The sequence below is a fragment of the Fragaria vesca genome, linkage group LG2 (assembly GCF_000184155.1).
Source record: "Fragaria vesca subsp. vesca linkage group LG2, FraVesHawaii_1.0, whole genome shotgun sequence".
Taxonomy (NCBI): domain Eukaryota; kingdom Viridiplantae; phylum Streptophyta; class Magnoliopsida; order Rosales; family Rosaceae; genus Fragaria; species Fragaria vesca.
In genome coordinates, this window is record NC_020492.1 from 21,432,004 (window position 1) to 21,447,311 (window position 15,308).

A 15,308-nucleotide genomic window follows, 5' to 3' on the forward strand; every position below is an offset into this window, starting at 1 on the left:
CAAGTCTTCCTTCTATGACAGAGACTCAAGCAAGTCTTCCTTCCCGAATAGAGAGACTCAAGCAAGTCTTCCTTCTATGACAGAGACTCAAGCAAGTCTTCCTTCCCGAATAGAGAGACTCAAGCAAGTCTTCCTTCCCGAGTAGAGAGAGTAGCAAGTCTTCCTAGCAAAGCTCCAAGCTGCCGGCCATTAAAAGGACCATAACTCTCTCACTAGTATTCCACAACCAAACTCCTAGCTCGTTCCAACAACGAATCTATCATATGAGCAGAGACAAAGTAGTTTTGCTGCCGCAATTGGTGCTGGTTGCAATAGAGGTGCTACTAGTATCATCCCAAACAGTGGCTAGAGAGGGTTGCCAAGACCAATGTGGCAGTGTTAGCATTCCCTATCCGTTCGGAACAAAAGGGGGTTGTTACTATAATGATGATTTCCTCATTACTTGTGATGACACTCATTATGACCCTCCAAAGCCATTTCTTCGAGTGAGTGACATTGAGGTCACAAACATATCCATTGATGGGAAGCTCTACATTACTCAAAAGAAAGCCATGGCTTGTTTTTACGAATCAAGTAAGCCGTCGGAATACAACTTCAGCCCTTACCTCTCTTTGAAGAAATTCTACATCTCTGACACGGACAACAAATTCATAGGCGTTGGTTGCGCCACCTATGCCGAAATTCAGGGTTTCAATCGTGGTAGATATCAGTACACAGGTGGGTGCATTTCAAAATGTGAAAGCATGGACTTTGTTTCCAATTACTCATGCTCTGGTATAGGCTGTTGCCAAACACCTATTGCTAAAGGCATGACTTACTTTGACATAAGTGTAACTAGCTACAAGAATCAAACCGAAGTGTGGGACTTCAATTCCTGTAGCTATGCTTTCCTTGTCCAAGAGGGTAAGTTCAACTTCACCTCCGACATGTTGAGAGATTTATGGAATACCTCTCGGTTTCCGGTGGTTCTCGATTGGTCAATTGGAAATGAAAATTGCAGCATGATCCAGAAAAATGAATGTAAGGTGAACAGCAAGTGTGTGGATGTCCAGAATGGGCTCGGCTACCGCTGCAAGTGCAACGAAGGTTACGAAGGAAATCCATACCTAAATGGCTGCACTGGTACGTATTTCACTTCTCAAAAACTTGAATTACAAGCTACTCGATCGATCTCCTACTTGTTTGTTGATTGCTTCATATCTGTAACTACTTTATGGTTATGCTGTTTTGCAGACATTAATGAATGCGAGAATCCGGTGATTGCCAAGAACTGCAAACAAAGATGCATAAATAAAGAGGGGAACTATACTTGTGCTTGCCACAAAGGGTACCACAACAATGGCACAGAAGACTCGGTAGATTGTGTCGCTGACCAAACATTTGTTGTTCAAATTACACTTGGTAAGTGCAATAGTAGCAGTACTCGATCTGCTCCATTTGGTTATGAAAAGAAAAAAAAAAAACAGAACTAATAATGCATAGATGTTTTGGAAATGTAGGACTCGGTGTTGGCCTCATAGCCTTGTTAATAGGCAGCTCCTGGTTGTACTTAGTCTACAAAAGATGGAAGCTCATGAAGCTGAAGGAAAAGTTCTTCATCCAAAATGGAGGATTGATGTTGAAGCAACAGCTTTCGGAACGACAAGGTGGAGACCAAAGGGCCAAAATCTTCACCGAAGTCCAGCTTAAGAAGGCTACCAACCATTTCAGTGAAGCCAGAATCGTTGGCAAAGGAGGTTTTGGTACAGTTTACAAAGGGATCATAGTAGATGAAAAAGGAAAGGAAACAGTGGTTGCAATCAAGAAGTCCAAACTTGTGGATCGAAGCCAAATACAGCAATTCATAAATGAAGTACTCGTGCTCTCCCAAATCAACCATAGAAATGTGGTGAAGCTCTTGGGTTGTTGTTTCGAGACAGAAGTCCCACTACTAGTTTATGAGTTTGTCAACAATGGTACACTATTCGACTACATCCACAACAAAAGCAAGGCATGCAACTTTGCTTGGGAAAGTCGTTTAAGGATAGCTGCAGAAACTGCTGGAGTTCTATCACACTTGCACTCTGAGGCTTCTATTCCTATTATTCACAGAGATGTCAAGTCCACAAACATACTCCTGGATGATAATCTTACAGCAAAAGTGTCTGATTTCGGTGCCTCGAGATTGGTTCCCTCAGATCAAGCTCAGCTATCTACAATGGTGCAAGGAACAGTAGGGTATTTAGACCCTGAGTACTTGCAAACAAGCCAGCTGACTGACAAGAGTGATGTTTATAGCTTTGGGGTTGTTCTTGTGGAACTACTAACAGGAAAGAAGGCGCTTTCATTCGACAAGCCAGAGGAGGAGAGAAATCTAGCAATGTATTTTCTCTCTGCGCTGAAACATGATCGCTTGGTGCAAGTTATTGATGGTTGTATTCTGAATGAAGCAAATATTGAGCAGCTGAAGGAAGTTTCTGTCCTTGCAAAGAGGTGTTTGAGAGTAAAAGGAGAAGAAAGACCAACCATGAAGGAAGTGGCAATGGAGCTCGAGGGACTAAGAAGGATGGTGATGCATCACCCATGGGTTAACAATGATGAAACTGATGTACAGGAGATTGAGCACTTGCTTGGTGAAATAGCAATGGAAACTTTTAGTCATGGAGAGGGTGGCGTTATGAGTTCTGGATATGATACCATGAGGAACCAGATCATATTACCAGTTGATGATGGGACTCATGGGAGATAGTTGTGCCATTGGTGCTGATCAATTAGTCCATTTGACAATGCGCTGCGTCTCTGTGCTCGTCTTGCTAGGCATGATGAGGTCTGCTCTACGGAAATGCGAACAATTTGTGGTTTCTTTCTTCATCTTTGTGTTCTTTAGTGGTGGGAGTTGCACATAGTTGTGACTGCCATTTGTGTCCTGTGGAATCTGTGACAAACCATGTGTCGACTTTATATTGGTCAAGGAGGACCACTGGACATGCTGACGTGGTCCTCCCGTAGCACAGAAAAATTTCTCATATAGTAACCAATAACCTACTTTTATTAAATTGTTTTCGCTTGGTTGTGTAGTATGTGCAGACTACAGACTGCAGAGAGACTTGAGGAAAATTAGGCTTGACAGTATCAAATCAGTGCTATCTTTATCAAGAAAATATGTGCAGTAAATTCCAATGCCTGCAAATTAATTATCAACTCAAGTACTAATTCTCAGCTGATATGCGCGTTGAATTCTTGAGGTCGCAATCTAGACTAATGAAATTCTAATTATTGGATGACTTTTCAACTGTAGTTTTTATGTTCATAACTGTTTTTCTTGTTTGATAAACCAATTAATCACAGTTTAGTTGCGATCATTCTGATGTAATTCCAGGTCAACGTGTGAACAACATACAGCTCATGAAAATTAACGTTTGTATAATTGGTTCTGAAAAGCTTGCATCACTATTTTGGTTGAAATGGTCCATCATGAATGAGTAAACAAGACAAACACCAACTTGAAATTTAATAATTTATGAGCATCCCTTTGATATGAGATATCTAGAGTTTGGGATTCTGCCGAAGAAGAAACTGTAATCAAACAGGAACAATATGCTTCTCCAACTTCTGCTAATAGGGTCAATACTAGTAGCCACAGCAATTGAAGCACAAGTAGCTGATCAATATGTGAAGCCTGGTTGCCAAGCTACATGTGGAAATGTTAGCATACCATACCCTTTCGGTACCACAGAGGCTTGTTGCCATGATCAAGAGTTCCTTGTAATTTGCAACACCACAGATGATCCACCGAAACTATATCTGACCGGAGGCACAGTTGAGGTCACAAACATTTCTGTTGATGGCAAGGTGGGTATCATGCAATTCATAGCTCATGATTGCTATGAATCATCTGGTTCACCTACAGAGTACAATTCTCCCTGGCTCCACCTCTCCAAATTCATCATCTCCCACACCGATAACTTGTTCATTGCAGTTGGATGTGACACTTATGCTGAAATCCGAGGCTACCAGGGTAACATCAAGAAGTACACAGGTGGCTGCATATCAACATGTGACAGCACTGTCTATGTCACCAATGGTTCTTGTTCCGGTATAGGGTGTTGCCAGACATCAATTGCTAAAGGAGTGAGCTACTTTGATGTGTTTGTGGACAGTTATCTGAATCATACAGATGTTTGGTCTTTCAATCCATGCAGCTACGCCTTTATTGTGGAAGAAAGCAAGTTCAACTTCTCCTTAGCTATGCTCATGGATTTAAAGGATGTAACAGTACTTCCTGTTGTGCTTGATTGGTCAATTGGAAACCAGACTTGCGAGGAAGTACTTGAAGGCAGCGCCTGTCAAGAGAACAGCAGATGTGATAATGTCGAAAATGGATCTGGCTACCAATGCAAATGCAAGGATGGTTATCAAGGGAATCCATACCTCTCTAATGGTTGTCAAGGTATCCATCAATCATCTTCTTTATTTGGTTTACTACAAAAACTTTGCAAGTTTGAAGTGGAACCATGTTGAGAATACTAATTCTTTTTTCATGTATCGACATCTAATATGTACAGATATTGATGAGTGTGAAAATCCAGAACTAAATAACTGTGTTCAAAGATGTGAAAACACAGAGGGAAGTTATAACTGTCTTTGCCGCAAAGGGTACCATGGCAATGGTATAGAAGGGGAAGAAGGTTGCATAGCTAACAGAACATTGGTTGTTCAAATCACTGTTGGTGAGTAAAGTTTCTAATCACAGCCTACTCTTGATGCTCCATAGGTTATATATGATGGTTCATATATCATAGCTACTTAGTTATACGCCTTAGTGGTGAAGGCAGACATAGTTTTTGTTTGAAAATTTCTGAAAACAAGTGAGGTTGATTCTCAAAACTTATGGAAATGCAGGACTTGCTATCGGCCTCATATCGTTGCTTATATGTAGCTCTTGGTTGTATCTGGGCTACAGAAGATGGAAGATGATGAAGCTGAAGGAGAGATTCTTCAGGCAAAATGGAGGATTACTGTTACAGCAACAACTTTCGGTTCGACAAGGTGGTGCCACTACCACTAACCAAACTGCGAAAATCTTTAGCGCAGAAGAACTTGAGAATGCCACCAACAACTACCATGAGACTAGAATTGTTGGTAAAGGAGGCTACGGTACAGTGTACAAAGGAATTTTATCAGATGAAACAGTAGTGGCAATCAAGAAATCCAAAGTAGTTGATCAAAGCCAAATAGAGCAATTCATAAATGAAGTGCTGGTGCTTTCCCAAATCAATCACAGGAATGTGGTGAAGCTTTTGGGTTGTTGTTTCGAGACAGAAGTGCCACTACTAGTGTATGAGTTTGTCACCAATGGTACGCTATTCGACTACATCCACAACAAAAGCAAGGCATGCATCTTTGCTTGGGAAACTCGTTTAAGAATAGCTGCAGAAGCTGCTGGAGTGCTATCATACTTGCACTCTGCAGCTTCTGTTCCTATTATCCATAGAGATGTCAAGTCCACAAACATACTTCTAGATGAAACACTTACAGCAAAAGTGTCTGATTTTGGTGCCTCCAGATTGGTGCCATTGGATCAAGCAGAGCTATCGACAATGGTACAAGGCACGCTCGGGTACTTAGACCCCGAGTACTTGCAAACAAGCCAGTTGACTGACAAGAGCGATGTTTATAGCTTTGGGGTTGTCCTTGTGGAGCTACTAACAGGAAAGAAGGCGCTTTCGTTCGACAAGCCAGAGGAGGAGAGAAATCTAGCCATGTGTTTTCTCTCTGCGCTGAAAGAAGATCGCTTGGTACAAGTCGTTGATGAGAGTGTTCTGAACGGGGCAAATGATGAGCAGCTCAAGGAAGTTTCCAACCTCGCAAAGATGTGTTTGAGAGTAAAAGGAGAAGAAAGACCAACCATGATGGAAGTAGCAAGCGAGCTTGAGGGACTGAGAAGGATGGTAATGCACCATCCATGGGTTAATGATGATCAATACAATGCAGAGGAGAATGAAAACTTGCTTGGTGAAATATCACTGCAAACGTTTAGCCATGGAGGTGGTGGCGATACGAGTTCTGGGTATGATACCATGAAGAACCACATCATATTACCAGTAAATGATGGGAGATGATTATGTGATTGTTTTGCTAGGCCTGCTGAGTCTGTTCAATCAAAATGCTTGTGAAGTATTAGCCAAAAAGCAATGCTAGGATAGGAAGTGTTTCAATCAAAGATAATTTACGGGTTAATGTATAGTTTTATGTGTATAATTCCTGACTAAATAAACTGACAATGTTCTCTCGAGTTTATTACTATGCATGGACAGCTCTTTTGTATTCAACCATTACAAACCATGTACATCCCTCTAAGACTGATTTAGTTAAGCATGTAAGACGACGTTTCTTTTATGTACAGACACAAGAGATTTGGTGTGTGGCTATCTGTTAGCAACTATGAGTCTACATCACCATGCACCACGTCCACCACCACCCACCAACCCTTCCCACACTTCTCCCTAAGGGGGCTAAAGGGACGGCGCGACTCCGTATGAGGTCCTCCTTCCCTTACCAGTACCGCATAGAAGGGGTTGAGTTCTTACAGGACTTGGTTTGAAGCTGGAATAGCTTTGGACTGCATACTCCAACACAATGGGTCATAGAAAAGGTCCCCTACTGTAGTATCTTCATCCTGCAAAACACGGAAGGAAAAGGTCATGTTACAACTCAAGACGCTCTAAGCCTTCTTAAATCTTTCTCGAAGAAAATTCTGGTCATACTTCTTTCAGAAAATGTCAGAGGAAGCTCCTCTTCTACTGTCTCTATTTGATCCAACCAGCCAGGGTAACCCATCTTATGTTTTGAGCTTTCCCTACTAGATTCCGCAAGTAAGTCGTCTTTATCTGTACCTCGATACAAGTGTTTCATTATGAAAAGGCAAGTATCGTAATCCCTCCAATAGTTTCTGCACAAGAAGAGTTTACCATTTACACACAACGGACTAGAGGTACCACATCTATATAAATAAATTCACATAGTTTCTGCACAAGAAGAGTTTACCAATCAACTGACGGGCAGATAAAAAAAAATAGATGTTTTTATACACAACGGACTGGAGGTACCACATCTATATAAATTCACATGCTTTAGAAGATATGGGAACAGAAAGTGTAGAAGATCCAATATTTTTTTAAAAGTTCCACTAGTAAAATTATTACCTGTTTTCTTATTTCATTGAAGGGATCATTTTATTCCTCTCTACCTTCATACCATTCATGAAAATAAAACATAAATGATATGATTCTAAAAAGCATAAGTTCAACCCGGTAAAAAACTTATTGGCTAGTAAAAATATAAACAAAATGTCAATTTTCAATGTGAAACATTCAACGAGGGTTTAATCGATAAACATCTGCACAAGAAGTAACGAGTCCAACTGTACAAGAGTACATTTAAAGCAGGTACTTACGTATGTGCTCCAATTGCAGAAATATATGGATGTTCAAATGTCTTGTCCTGCATTATCAACACAAACATGACTTAGGAATCAGAACATACGAGAAATAAATATTGTGGATCTAATTGGGGTAAGGAAAACAACAAGGCAATAAGGCAAACAATCATACATGGGTAATGAATATTTAAAGCAGAAAGAAGGATTTTTACATGAGGACTGAGGATCATCCACATATTCAAATAACTCATCACTTGCAGCTTTTCTATGTCAAGCTGTCAAGTTGTCATCTAAATTCCTTAAGGATTCAAACGAAGCAACTAAAGCATTCAACTTCGCCACTTGTGAATTTATAACTGATGGTCCATGCAACAACATATGCCATTCTAACTCTTTTGTCAATCTCTCTCTTCCCCATCCCCCAATCCAATCTAAGGCCTATCCTAATTCCCAACCCTAGTGTGGTGAAAAAGAAAATGGTGATTCAGCACTAAAACAAATTTGAAACAATTGCATATTCACACAAAAAGAGACAGAAGGAACATGCAATTTCAGCACTACAGTGATTCCTTATTAGTGCCAATTGGGCACTTATTACTGCCAAGCATATGGGAGAAGAAGACGCAGGGCATATATCCAGAAAGATAATGATGAAAAATGAGAGGGTGGAGTGTATGTGTGTGTTTGTTGTGCCTGAGTGGCTGAATGCTTGCATGTATTTCTATCAAAGAGTGAAAGGGTGCTTGGTTACACACTTGAAGCACATGATCGATCCGTCCTTCTTCACTTCCAGTTATCCTTTCCATCATAAGAGTACCATATGATCTCTCTTGTTGTTCTTCGGCATTTTCTGCTGCTTCTGTGATTTATAAAAAAAACATTACAGATGCAGTAATCTTCTGAAAAAAAAATTATGGATAAGAATAGCAGTACTGCGCTTTATTATTAATATTTTAAGGTTTGAAGTACCCACAAAACTCATTGTTTTTTTTTCCTCTCCATAATATGCAGAGATTTTTCGTTCTATATGACATGTCACTATCATTGACAAGCAGACAAATATATATTACCTTCTAGGATATCCGTGTTTCTTGACTGACAAACTGTCAGAACTTTAACCTGCACAACCAGAGTAATTCCCTTAGAATTGCAATAACTCTACACATAATAAAAGCCAAAGCACACACATGTAATCGAATAACTCAATTTTGTGCAACATGAAGACTGATCATTTGTTTTATTTATGCAATCTGTTGAAATTGCCAACCAACAGGGATACGTATTTCACTATTTCTAAACTGGTGTGCATGATATCATTGTATTGACATAAATAACCATTAAGTAGGCAGTTGACAATAAAAAGAAGATGATATCAACTTTGAAAAGTAACGGAACCCACTTTTACAAAATTTAGACGATCCATTACCGCTTGAGAACGAGCAGCTAAATCTTCAGTAAATTCCTGCACTTCAGAGTATGAGAGAGATAAAGAGAGAAAAAAAAGTCTTCCACAATTCTGTATATGTTAAGTTGCTCTACCTGAAATCCAATATGCAACCTCTTCCCACCTTTGTGGTAGGGTATGATAACAGGTCGCCTGTCGAGGTATTCTTTACACACAAGTGGCTCTATTCTGTGTTTAAATAGGAGAAAAGTTATCTCAACTGTTCTAGATCCGACATAGATTGTATAAGAGAAAACAAGAAATAACAATATTTATCAAGAAACACACTATTGAAAAGTATTACTTATTTTAGATATTCATGTGCAAATGTTCAATAAAGCAAAAAGATGACAGGAAAGTGATCTTTAGCTGTGTGTGACTACAGCTTTAGCAGTTACAAGTCTTATGTGTGACCTACAGGTGATCTCCAGTGCAGATGCTTCATTACAATAAATATAATTAAATCTAATATACATAGGAGGCATTTTCAACATGAATTTTGGTCTAAGGATTTTATAATAGATTGTTTCACGTCATTTAAGCTTCCATTTGACTATATCCACCAAGTACCGGCCTATATGAGCCACATCCCAAATGATGTCTGATAATGTGTTGGTGCAAATTAGATTTCATATTACATATTTCAATCAAGAGAGCTGGAATGCAACAGACCTATACGCAACAGGATCAAAGGGGTGAAATATGTTGAACATTTGCCGACAAGCTGGCATCTCCTCACTTATATTTTCCTCTTCCCAATAGTCTTTCCCCTTGCCTGGAACAAAGAGAAAATAGAGCAGATTAAGTCTCTGACGCAGGTCTCAGAAACAGAAAACATCTAAGCTACCGAATCTGGACAGCCACAACCATAGCACCATTATGAATCACACTATTCTATAGAGAGCACTATATATGGGCAAGAACCAGCAAGTAAAGCATATTAAGACATGTTCATTGATCATTACCAATTCCAATACGAATATTACGAAGGGCCAGGAAGACCCCAAGGGGTGATCCAACTGCAAAAAATGTATCAACCTGAAATATGAAGAGTCAAATGCAATGGGTGACACAGTCCATAAAAAGATTATATCTGTTTCACCATTTGCATTCACAGAGTACTATCGAAATTATTTTAACTTTCCAGATAAATGAATTCAAAACTTTAATTTTTTACATATCCTAGTCTGGGAGATACATGAGCACAATACAGGAATAAATTTCTCCTTTCTTTTGCACCTTGAATTCAAGTTTCGTGTATTTGATACAAGGGGTATAACTCTGAGTTGAGCCATCTTGCCTGGGAGGCAATTTATCCAAGATTGAACTTTGTGGTGTAGTTGCAAGAACCTCTTCATTTCCTATGAAGGTTATGCATATTATTGCACCAGAAGCAAAGTAAATGAAATAAATGATTTAATACACATATCAGAGATCACCTGGATAAAATCCTGGATTACCATCTCTACCACCACATTTGGTTTCCAGTTCGGCTATTTTGGCTTTTAGAGAATCAATCTGGATCAGAAAAAGAAAATGTTATAAAAATACAAAAATCCACTCAATATATACCTAAACAAAATGTTCATAAAAAAGCTAGGCAGACTGTATCATCTCTTTATATAACTCACCTCCTCCGTCAGTGATTTGACTACTTCGTCTTTATTGCCTGTTTCTTCACATACTTCTTTAACCACTTTCTCTATGTGATCAACTGGGACCCCACATTCCATGATAGTAGTTCCATCCGAGACATCCTGTTTAAACTCATCACTAGCTCCGAGAACTGATTCATGCACATAATCGTTACCCTGTGTTTGTTTCGGATCCCTAAAACTTGCATTGAACTCATCCAAATCTGATGTCTCGCAACTCACAGCATTAAACACATCTTCAGCATTTCCCTCCTCGTGCATTAATAAACTTGGTTGGGCATTCAAATTTCTTTCAAGATTTGAACCCATGTCACCACTTTGATTATATACAAAAGAGACTGCATCTCCCAAATTAGTAACAGAGTGATCAGTAGGTGATTGATTGTTCATATCAGGAGAAGCTTCCTTATCACAAGAAGATTCATCATTTCTAGCATGTTCTTTGAACATCCAATCCATTGGAAATGGGGAGGACAATTTCTCTTGATGACATAGGATATCATAAGAGAGGACACTTCCCAAAGAATGACCATATATGGAAACCTGCATGGACGTAAGAACAACGTGAGATTACTAAACTTGATTTCAAACTATTATGGCCATTGCTTAACTAACTGCATACCTTCCCATCATAACCTGGATTCCTCCTGTGAAATTTTAAATACAATCGATTTAATTGGTTGGACACCTGGTCAGCAAAAGAAAAAAAGATATGAGTGCGATGAAAGTGCCACCATTTATGTCCAAGAAGACATTCAGAAGAAACTAGACTCACGATAGCATCACAAGTATGTCAGGAATATATACTGATAATCTAACAACCAACTATGCCCTACCGAGTTGATGATGTCCTGACAATATATGGGGCTCATGTAGTATAACACATCATGAACAGTCGCACTCAGCATGACACGCAAACCCTTCACACCGTCTAAAGTACATTTGTCCACTGCAGTTTCACCACTAAGCTTCAAACCCTTTCTCCACTGAAATGCAAATAGCAGTAGATTAGAATATCCTACAAATTGTGTCCCACATAAATGCAACAGGAGAGTTTTGTTATCATACTTGAATTAAAATGGATTACAAAAAACTCTCCTGTTTCATGCTTTATGAGACGTGAGTTTAGTTATAGAATAGTATCAAGTTGCCAGATATGGAATAGTTATTATATGCAAGAAATAACTTGCCTGGCATGGTATGAAAAGAACCCTCTGAGTATCACGTTGGTGTGAGGTAAGGTGTGTTTCAGCAAGACTTGCTGTTATATGGTGAAAATTAAAAACGTCATCCACCAAATTGGATTTTTCCAATCTTTGACCAATACCATGAACCATGAACACAAGATGTCGAACAGGAACCTAAACCAGAAATGCAACATTGAACAATATCACTTTTACAAGCAAACTGCAGCAGTAAATGCTATCAACAACAAATAAACAAAAATATAAATACAAGATTTCACTGTTACAAGCAGCCGCTTTAGGAAAAAGATAAACTGAAACAGACAGCCAGGCACTTTTTTATCTTCTTTAAAAAACCTAGAAGTTTGGGTGAACAAGCTTTTGCGCCCTGTAAAATAGAGCAATCACCCTCATATAGTAATATCCCATGTTTGTGACCTCGAAACTGAATATTCAATTATTCTTAAGATAATTATAACGATCTGATACACAAAAGGCAGGATGGTTATAGAATTATGGATCCCGTGAATTTCTACTTCATGGATATCTCTAATTGTTTGAGATTGGCATTATCCGGATTATAAAACTAGTCAATCGCATTGGCAATAATTTGAAGCCTACACACTTTACTATGACAGAGTTTAATACCACGACTACCCGGGCCTTATGGTAAATCACAAAATGTCAACCCGTTGACTTGCAGCTCAAGGGAGCCATTCACCCTGCTATGTGTTTTTAGTTACAGATCTAGCTATCCATTCCAAGCTATTTCTTCATAACTATAGATCACTAAGATCTGTCTTCATTTGTATGGAAAAATGCATATGTTATACAAAGGTTCTATGATGAAAAGAATACTTTAGATGCAGAAAAATTCCAACAAGCAGAAATACATCTTTCTTTAAAAGTGAAACAATCATACCTGTGAACAATAATCATCCATTTTCTCCTCCTTCTGCTGACGTAATTCATTCTATTGAAAAACAAAAAAAAAAAAACAAGTAAGCAAGAGGATAAGTTGCTTTGTACAGGACTCTTAGTTAGAAACTTATGATATTATTTTGGTGGAGATCAGGACACAGCAGGACTGGTATGTCAACAAACCATGACTAACATATACTGCTATGAAACGCAGGAGCTAATGACACATACTGTCTTGACACTAATGACAAAATTGATGTGCCACACAAGATCTGAACATAGCTGCCATGAGACCCCATTCCAGTTGCTTACACCTACTTATCAAGACCATATGCAAGTAAACTTGAAAACTATCATGGTGTTAACAGTGATGTTTCTATTGTCTTTTTTCCTTTCTCTTTTAGCAATAATGAATTTTACCAGCACACCATGTCTTGAACAGAATTTTGACTTCCACTAAACTTCATTTCATCCATCTTGAATTCAAACGTTCAGTACAATTCAAATTGTAAACACCAAGAGATCGAGATGACATCAACAGAAAGCTCACAGAAAACAAGAGTAGACACGAGCATAAATAAAATATGTGGTATCACAACATTTTCCCTGCAACCACTAACCTGAGTGGGTTTCGAAGAGTGAGATGCTGAATATCCACGCCGTAACTTGAGTCCATTTCCGCTGAAAGCAATGATATTAGTAAAACCAGAAGCATCTGCATTGAGCCAAGCCTCCCACGAATGATCTTCTCCAGTGAAAAGCGCATGCATTCCCTAGAAGCGCATTGCCAACATAAGTTTATGAATACAACAATAACCCATAGAAAATGGTATGCAATACCAAATTTCTTACATAGATAGAGCCTTGCAAATCAACTCGAGCTGCAAAAAGTCCAGAGGGCTGAAAAGTTCTCCGATGCCAAATCTGCATAAGAAGACAAATTTTGTATCCTTATGAGACTGCTCGTATGAATTCTAAAATTAGAATGACCTTCATACATGCAGAAATCTGAATGTAGAAGGTGTGTCGTCTTCATATATCTAAAATCTGTGATATATTTCATAGATACATAATCCCCAGATATAGCATAAAGTTGGGCAGTTACAACACACACATTTGAAACCTTGAGAAACGGAGTACCATCCAGAAAATCAGTGCAGCATGTAGATAACACATCTCAGTACGAGGCAAACCTGGCTACGATAAACAGTCTCCAATTGTTCAGAAACATCTTCACGAAGTGGCAGCCAATCAACCCCTTTATAAGCAAACCAGTGGCCTCTTAAGACACGCCGGTTTTCTCCATCCCAATAAACAGGGAAACAATGCCGCTTCACTAAATCTACCTGCAGCAATCATTCAGCTCAAATGATTATCCCAGAACTACTTAGAGTTTGATTAATTCACTTTTATGCAAAAGAAGGCATACTTCATAAAGCCCTCCCTTAACAGGGACACCGACTCTCTCTTCTTCCTCCTCACATGGAACCGCCGAACGAGCCCTCTCTAGTGAGGGTTTCGCCTTCGCATCCACTTTCTTACTGGAGCTAGGCCACTCTTTCGGACCTTCACTACATTCCGCATACTCTTTCCACCAACACGAAAGCAGCTCTTCCTCCCTCTACATTGCGCAAATCAAACCAATTACAACATAAACACCACCAATTCAGCTTTTAAATCATGACAAAACTAACCAAACCTGCAAAAACGAGGCCTCAATTGCCAGAGAGTCCCTCATGCCGAAGCGAAAGTACTCCCCCTTCCCAACTATCTCAGTCCTCGGAACTGAAGCAGCCGGCTCTGCAAAAATCACAGAAATCGTCAAATCACGAAACTCAGTAAAACTAAACCTGAATATGCTGCTGACGTAGCCCTAATTTACCATCCTCTCCCAACGGGACCTTGTTGAAGTACCACCGGACATCGCCGCCGTCGGAAGGACTCGAAGTCTGGGCTAGATACTTCTGGTGGCCCTTGCACTGCTCAATCTCATCCTCCAATCTCCGAATGTTGGACGGCGTGTTCTTCAGCAAATCCGGGAACGACTTCTCCGCCGGACGCCGCGCTCCGGAGTCCTCGGCCATGATCGAAGCTTTAGAAAAACCCTAGCTGCTCGGATTTTGAGGTTCAGAGGGGAATTGGGGATTTGAGAAATTGCGGGAGCCGAAACGGAAGAGGTAGCTGGAGAAGGTGGGATGCAAGACCGCAATGTGTGCGGGAATTGCGGGATGAGAAGAAGAAGAAGAGTGTGGAAATTTCATGACCGGGGGAGAGAGGAAGTGAGATTCTTGATTCTTCCAGAGGAATGACAGCTTTGAATGGCAGGTGGGTTACATCCGCTGTACGGCTGTACCTCGATTTGACGGTTGCGTGCCATTTCCTTTTTCTTTTCTGCTCTATCATCATCTTATATATATATTTTTTTCAAATTTATTGTCAATTTATGTTTTCTCAGGACAAAACTTTTTTTAAGTAATTAATCAATCAAACTATAATTTACCCTTCAAATTTTATAATCCACCGTTCATCTTGCGTTTTTAGTATATGTGTTTTTCTCTTCACAAAATGTGTTTAGCCAATAATAAAAGAAGAACGATTGATTGTAAAATATGAAATGTGGATTTCACTCCTCATAATCAATGATTCTCATTACTCAAGTCATGATAACCATTACTTACTACTCC

The 15,308-nt window shown here is 39.4% G+C and overlaps 2 protein-coding genes across 2 annotated transcripts; one reads left to right on the forward strand and one right to left on the reverse strand.

The window, feature by feature from the left end:
• The first annotated feature begins 229 nt into the window (after nt 1-229).
• Nucleotides 230-6,101, forward strand: LOC101296545. The gene is made up of 6 exons (XM_004292784.1): nt 230-1,122; nt 1,234-1,401; nt 1,500-2,648; nt 3,638-4,429; nt 4,545-4,709; nt 4,882-6,101. The coding sequence occupies exons 1-6, from the start codon at nt 264-266 to the stop codon at nt 6,099-6,101; spliced, it is 4,353 nt and encodes a 1,450-aa protein (XP_004292832.1). The 5' UTR covers nt 230-263.
• An 87-nt stretch (nt 6,102-6,188) lies between these two features.
• Nucleotides 6,189-15,011, reverse strand: LOC101291397. Its single transcript, XM_004291096.1, has 22 exons — nt 14,507-15,011; nt 14,324-14,424; nt 14,054-14,245; nt 13,818-13,970; nt 13,477-13,548; nt 13,245-13,397; nt 12,626-12,676; nt 11,710-11,880; nt 11,356-11,505; nt 11,142-11,207; nt 10,496-11,062; nt 10,304-10,382; nt 10,104-10,225; nt 9,830-9,902; nt 9,537-9,639; nt 8,960-9,053; nt 8,847-8,882; nt 8,491-8,539; nt 8,176-8,279; nt 7,436-7,482; nt 6,747-6,931; nt 6,189-6,658 (listed from the first exon to the last, which is right to left on the reverse strand). The coding sequence occupies exons 1-22, from the start codon at nt 14,706-14,708 to the stop codon at nt 6,654-6,656; spliced, it is 2,775 nt and encodes a 924-aa protein (XP_004291144.1). The 5' UTR covers nt 14,709-15,011; the 3' UTR covers nt 6,189-6,653.
• Between the last annotated feature and the right edge of the window lie 297 nt (nt 15,012-15,308).